The sequence below is a fragment of the Arachis ipaensis genome, chromosome B4 (assembly GCF_059453495.1).
Source record: "Arachis ipaensis isolate K30076 ecotype BB chromosome B4, ASM5945349v1, whole genome shotgun sequence".
Taxonomy (NCBI): domain Eukaryota; kingdom Viridiplantae; phylum Streptophyta; class Magnoliopsida; order Fabales; family Fabaceae; genus Arachis; species Arachis ipaensis.
The window spans coordinates 146,958,136-146,965,623 of record NC_142439.1 but is presented as its reverse complement, the minus strand read 5'-3'; the positions used below and the strand labels follow the sequence as shown (position 1 = coordinate 146,965,623).

The 7,488-nt window shown below is 32.3% G+C and overlaps 1 protein-coding gene across 1 annotated transcript; it reads right to left on the bottom strand.

The window, feature by feature from the left end:
* Positions 1 to 705: 705 nt before the first annotated feature.
* LOC107635636 (beta-hexosaminidase 1) lies at positions 706 to 6,427 on the bottom strand. Its single transcript, XM_016339159.3, has 15 exons — positions 5,876 to 6,427; positions 5,695 to 5,778; positions 5,337 to 5,372; positions 4,739 to 4,850; positions 4,584 to 4,654; positions 4,330 to 4,460; positions 3,584 to 3,600; positions 3,410 to 3,458; positions 2,797 to 2,897; positions 2,446 to 2,505; positions 2,283 to 2,316; positions 1,886 to 1,984; positions 1,722 to 1,781; positions 1,399 to 1,649; positions 706 to 1,108 (listed from the first exon to the last, which is right to left on the bottom strand). The coding sequence occupies exons 1-15, from the start codon at positions 6,272 to 6,274 to the stop codon at positions 933 to 935; spliced, it is 1,680 nt and encodes a 559-aa protein (XP_016194645.1). The 5' UTR covers positions 6,275 to 6,427; the 3' UTR covers positions 706 to 932.
* Positions 6,428 to 7,488: the final 1,061 nt, after the last annotated feature.

Here is a 7,488-nt window from a genome sequence, read left to right as displayed (position 1 = left end):
TAAGTAAGTCTTTTTTTTGGTGACTTATAAGTAAGTCTTTATTATAATAAAAATATTGATATTAACAGAATATTTTGTTAAACTATATAGAATATTCAAACAAGGGTTAGGTATATTCGTTTTGTTTAACGAAATATTCCATTAATTCCATCATTTTTGTTACGACAAAGACTTAATTACAAAATCTGATATGATATAAAAACTCAATCGAAAAGAAAAAAAAAAGTATAAGAACCTAATTGAAAATTCAACAAAACTATAAGCATAGTGTAGTAAATAAACCTAAAAATAATTTGTACCCTAATTGGAGTAATGATAACTGTACTTGCAATTATATACACCAGTTCAATTTACATCCTCATTACCGAAAAAAATTATGAAAAAATAACAAAAACAGGATTTTGTAATGAAAGTACTTTCATGTAGTATGAAATTTTGCTTTGCTTTTTGTGCAGATTAATGTCTGTTTATTTGTATATAGTATTGTGAAAATTACTTTCATACCATCAAGTATCTTTCTTATATCATAAACTCAACTTTCATGATTCACCAATAACTAAACTTATTTCACCTTTTCTTTCTATGCAGAACCATTTTCTGGTGACTTGGATGAACATCCTTAAATGGTGTGAATTGCAACTAGCAATTTCTTTTCAAATTTATAAACACATAAATTACTTGGATAATCATAATTAGATACTATAGTTTATCACAATGGACATAAACATAGTATAAAGAACTTTCAAACAACACACATAATAAAAAGAAGTTTGCTTTTATAAACAGATGGTAAAAGAAGTGGATACTATTTTGTTAAAATTCATCAACTTCTTTCATTTATGATGTCACTGTTGCTAAGCTCACTAGGGTGCCCTGACATACACAACAAACATGGCTGCCAAGGCTTTGATGTTTGATAGTTTTAAGACTCATTATTGACTGTAGCACGAGCCTGCGCCGTCTGGAGCCTGTCTAGCATAAAAGTGTCTGACAGGAGCGGCGGCAACCCCACGTCTATTCAACAGGCATCTGAAGTTTAGCAGCCGCGGCAAGGTGGTTGAGGTAATATTTGCTTTAGGAGTTGACTCTCTTGGACTCCACAAGCGTTCTGTGCCAATCAAGTAGCACTTAATATGATTGCGAACACAATATCAAAATTAAACTCTATATATATCATGGTAGAAACTCATGTGCAGTTGTTTTCATGTGATGTTACTAGTTAAATATCGTTAGATGATTTCACATGTTTGACTAAATTATTATCTAACATGAACACAACTGCACGTGAGTGTTTACCATATATAATTGAAGAGATACTTCGACAAAAGAAAAATGAATGATGCAAGAATGGCGAATGACAGAACGTCGAACAACTTGGCATCAGTAAAATGTGCATACCTGCAGCTGCAGCCGCTCGAGGCCATATTGTTTGCTGAATATCGGATGTATCAGCCGTCTCACCCCACATGCATACTTCTCCACCGATTACAAGCTTTTGCTGGGAGGCGTCGTATATTCCTTCTAGCGGCTCGGCCTTATAGACCTCGTCCCAAGGCACATCTAGATGGTCAAGATACCAGACTCCTTGGTTACTGAAAATGCACCTGAAACCTTTCGCAACAGCCTTCGGACAAACGCCGGGACCCAACCTACAGTTTTGAGAAACACATTTGAGTTTTGTAACATAATAAGAGTACTTACTTACACTGATGGAAACTCACCAGTTATGCACTATAGTTTGTGGATTGAGCTTAGATGGAAATGCATTGAAGGTTTCTTCCCTGAAGAGTTATCACAATAAGAGTCAAATCTATGAACACATGTAAGATTTAAGAGCGTGACATCGTAAATACATAAAAGCATTATGTATATATAGAGATTATACCAGTTCACTGGGGTCCAGTTTTTCGAAAGGGCTATTTCTTGCGCTTTCAGTACGAAATATTGATAGCCATCTTTTGTAGTCAAGTTGTTAGTCTGGAGCCTGCATTTCAGTTAATGGTCAAAACACTGAATAGGCATCAAGCATAAACATTGTGCAAAAAAATGAAGTGTCTAAAATGGGACAAGAGAAGCTGATAAACTAGATTGTCTGTTTGAAAATCGAAGCTCTGCACGGTGGAAAAAAGAAAAGAAAAGAAGAGAAAATATGACATGATCACTTTACCAGTCCTTTACATATGAGAAGTTCTACTTGAGATTCCAATAATTTATGTGCTCAAATGCTAACTGCTTTACATGAACAACAATTAAAGCATCATAAAATATAAAGAGGTTAGTACCATTGTTTTACATGAGGAGTTTTGCTCCAGCAATCTGTCGAAACAAAACATAGTTCTTACATCAGTTCGCAGCAGTTCACATTACTTCTTAATTACAGTAATCATTCAAAGTCTAAACTCTAAAGAACAGACTTTTTGATCAAGTGAAAACAGTCAAACTGACCTGTATTAACTTCGTCACCACCCAAGTGAAATAGCTCAAATGGGAAAATCTTTCTCAACTCTGAAAAATTATTATATACAAAATTAAGAAGTAACCAAAAAACTGAACAAATTATAACTAATTGAACTGTTTCAACTATACGGTAACAGCTAGTTTAAGAATGTCATCAAGCACTACTATGGAGGTACTACACATCAGAACAAACTAGTTTTCAATAGTATTGCCAAGGCCAACTATGAATCCACAAGAAGTCATCAATGATTTATATCAGAGAATACAATTATTAATGTAGCACACAAATCCAGAAAGAACAGAACAACTGTGAGGCTCCGGGTTTTAACAGAAGCTAACCTGTCAGAATACCGGAAAAGACATCAAAAGTGAAATTCTTTGAAACATCTAGTGGCTCCCTACAGGTAGGTGATGGCCAAAGATCCGGATATCCGACACCCCTAGACATTTAAAGAAAATAAAAAAGGAAAGACAGAAAGAATGAATGAAAATAAAACAAAGAAAACAAGTTAATTTTTATCGGATGCGCATTAAACTTGATGTTCATGAAGCCAGTAAAATGCTTAACATGTGGCTTTTGTCTTCTTGATTTCAAGGTAACAATCTGACCAAGCAAATATGGAAGGGGAAAAAAAACTTAGCAACTCCTCACTATGATAAACAAAATTGTGAATTCAATGTCAAACCATAGCACTTCTTCGAGGATACATTGAGCTAAATACCGACAATCAACATCTAATTTTCCGACGAAGGACTTACTGTAATTATATATTACATTTTTCAAACTAATCATCAACTTCTCTATGGTAAACTATGTCTTTCAAATCTTGAAGTAATTACAATGAGTTATAAAAGTATATGAAATTCATTGCTCTTACTGAGTAACAATAATAAAGCCAATTACTATCATACTATCAAGCTGCACTTAAGGTATCAGAAAATGTTTTTTTACCATGATTCTGCATGACCAGGGACATCCACTTCTGCCATCACATTTATGCCTGTGATAAATCATGCAAATATTCATCAAATAGATGATCATTATAGCTTAACAGGCACAACAGGGGGGAAAAATCATAGTCGACAAGCATAATTTGCGTGATAAATATATTAAATCAAACCTCACCTCTCATTTTGGCAAAACTTTTAGCAGCACATGGTGCAACATGGAATAAAAATAAGAGGAAAAAAAGTATTAGTCTTTGATAGATTAAGAAATTTGACTCAAAGATATGCCCTGAAAAGTAACAAGTTGGTAAAAGGAAAATATCCATGGATCAATTATCATTATTTTGGAACATAGAACATGTTACATTTATAGCCCTTCCCCATCTTCAGTTCTAAAACAATTTTTTTATTAAAAAAAAAAAAAGAATTTCATTAGATGAGGAGAAGGATAATACAAAATGTGGGGATAAGGGATTTCCTATACAAAAGCAAAACAAAACAAAAGGTTTATCACTTTATCTTGAAGCATAGCTTTCCAATCTTTCAATATGTCAGAGAGGGAAAGTCCCTGAACAGATCATGAGCTTTACACCAAATTGATGCTAGGCGTCTAACCCTATCCCATAAATCTTGCTTGTAAGAACATGTATCATTGAAGGTGTGTGCCTTATGCTCCAACCAAAAGAGTCCTAATAGTGGCAAAAACTGCCCAGTGCCACAAAACTTTTGCCTCTTTTCTACCCACCAAACCCAACAAACTATTGCCTCTTTTTTAAATTCAACTATGAGAGGATTCAAAATTGCTTGTGATGATAAAAGTTTGAGATATGTTTACAGTAGTTTAGTTGTGGTAGCAGCATTATTTACAATGGGACAGTGTGAAGCAAAAATGATTGTAGAGAACTTGGATAAGGTAATTCTTACTTGACAATTTCATATGCATCCTCTACTGTGTAGCGTTCCCATTTTGTGTATGAACCGTTCCACAAATTTGGATATGAAGGTACCTCAAGAGGAAATGACTCTTCATCTATGATGTGCCAATGCAGAACATTCTATGGGGTTGAATAAACATCAGCATTACATGAAACAAAAAGAGCAGGATAGGCTTGTTAGGTTGATACTTCTTCAGTTTCTAATTGTCACAAACAAAACGAAACTCGTGACACTGATCTTACAAATTTAGCATAGGACATAGAGTCAATGATCTGCTTAATTACAGTAATTGGTAAATAGTGTCTTGATGTATCTGCAAATTAAAGAAATTGAATAATCATCATGATATAAAATTGATAATTGCAGAGTTTTTCTCAGTGAAAACATTGCAGCTCACCCAACATAAGCCCGCGGTACGCAAATCTAGGCTGATCATGGATGACCCAAGGTGCTTTGTGTATTTGTACTGTCTTAGTTGTATAATCAAAAGAACACAATTGGCTGAATGTCTGGTGCATCATGCAAAGACAATAGATTATTTTCTTTAAGCAACTTACAATCTAAATGCAAACACATACTTCGGCAGTATTGAGATTGATATTCGATAATGTAAAGGTATAAGAAGGTAATGCACTTGTGCAAGGATAAAAACAGATTTCAGATTTACAATTCCTATGGAGAAAATGCATACCTACAATATCAAAGGTGGATCATGCATATAGATACATAATTTGAAGTTAAACAGTATATGTCACAATTAATCAGGAAATATTTGGTATCTATAACTCTTTTAATCAGATATGAAATAATAATGCTATCAAGGAAGTTTAGGACTTGAAAACAAGAACTTAAGTGTTCTATGTTTATCAATCTCTTTCTTCTCCTAGATTCTAGGCATGCTCCTCTATTTCAAGTCCCCTAGAATAAGATGAAAAGGCAAAGGGGAAAAAGTCTCAGCTGATTGAGTTGCATGCACTTGCAAATTCTATACATACCTCTATTCCGCGCAATGCACCATAAACAGTATTCGCCTACAACAAATTGAGTGTCAAAATAAGATTACTAGCAATCATCTAGAATGGCAGTATTGCTTTACATTATCATTACAAAGATGTCTTTGAAGATGATAGTTAAAATATTGACATGCATTATGTTGAAGCTGAACAGTTTAGTCAAATATATTAAATTATCTAACGATTCTCAACTATTATCTTAGTGAGTTATAAACACTTGGTTCATTTTTTTTTTTCAGTTTTAGAAAAAAGAAGCAATGTGTAAGCTACTATCAATTACCCTAAAACAAAAGCATACAGATAAATAATTAAATTGTTGTAATCACAATTCACAAAGCACCTCAATTGTGACTTCCCCAGCAATGGAATCCTCCTTGACTTTTGAAACCTGCAAGGTATAGCTTTCATCCACTCCAAGTTGAAGCTACAAAGAGAAAGAGAAAGTTGCCATCTTTTTCAAAACCCATAAAAGAAAACAATCAAAAGAGACCAAAAGTCTGAAACTTTAAGTAACAAACAACCTCATCATTGTCTGAATGGACAGTGATCTTCAATTGGGAAACATCATATTCAGATATGATACTTTCCACCAACACCCTCTTAAAACGAAGCCTTTCACCAACATTACCACTACCACTGTGCTCAAATATGATCTTTTTGTACCTCTCAAAAGCTTCTCCAACAATGTAAGAGGCACCAGCACCACCAGTTCCAGCTACAGAAAGTTTGAGTGAAGGGTCAACTGAAAGAACTTCATCACCTGAAGTGAATTCAGCTGGTAAAGGCCAAAGGTATGTGAGGGATTCATCAAAATGGGGTTGTTTGGTTCTGATTCCTCTCGAACCATCAAGTAAAAGTGATTGAGGAAGAACAACAAAGAGAGCACACAGAACGAAAAAGTAGCAGAACATGCGAAGCATGATGATGATGATGATTGAAAGTCCAAAGCTTGAAGAAGAGTTGAATTTATAAATATATAGAGAATTTTTCCCTCTTATATATTTGGATGATGTGAGTAACAAGGTTAATAGATTTGGAAGAAGGTGAAGACTGAAGACCGAAGAGTGAAGACTGAAGAGTGCTAGTGCTACAACGTTTACCAGCTTGGGGATCTAACTCTGGTGGAAATGTCTCTGAGTTTCCACCGGTGCAGAAAAGGTTTTAATGGCTGTAAATAAGCCACGTGGCGTGTTTAAAGGTGAAACAAAAACTAATTAGAATAAAATATATTTTTTGTCGTTAAAGTTTGACAAAAGTTTTAAAAATACCCCTAAATTTTATTTTGTTTCAGTTTTGTCCCAAAATTTTTCAATTTGCATCAAATATATCCATGACGACTAATTTTTCAAAAAATTTAAGACCAATTCAACAACAATTTCATAAGAACAACCCTCAACACAAGCAAATCAAGCATAATATTCATGCATTATTGTTAGATTGATCTTAAATTTTTTTAAAATTTAATCGTCGAAGGTATATCCTATACAAATCTAAAATTTTTTGGATAAAATTAAAATAAAATAAAATTTAAGGATATTTTTAAAATTTTTACCAAATTTTAAAGATAAAAAATATAATTTACCCAATTAATTATCTATTATAAAGGTTTTTTTATAAAAATAGAGTAATTATTCAATTTAATTTTTTAATTTTTTAATATTAAATATTTTAATATTTTAGGTTTTAGAAAATATAAATAGTCTTTAATTTTTATTTTTGTTAGACAATATAATTTTTTTTCAGTTTGATCCATTGAATTGAAATCATTATTTTAGAATTTTTAAATATTTTCAGAGATTATTTTGAGATTTTTTTAAAGTTTTTTAAAAATTCTTTTATACTTACTTTTCGAATCAAATTAAAAGAAAATGTGACGTCTAATAAATAAATATTAAGGATTGGTTTATGTATTTTAAAATTTGAAGACTAAAATATTTAATTTTAAAAATTTTAATGACTAGTTTGGTTACTCATAAAAATATTATATTATACATACTAAAAAACAGTTATTAAATTAGTTATATATATTGTTTTATATAATTTTAATATTACTTTTTATTTTAATATATATATTTTATATAAATAATTAGTTTAGCGACTAATTTATAAATATGATAACCTCGTGCAAGTGCAT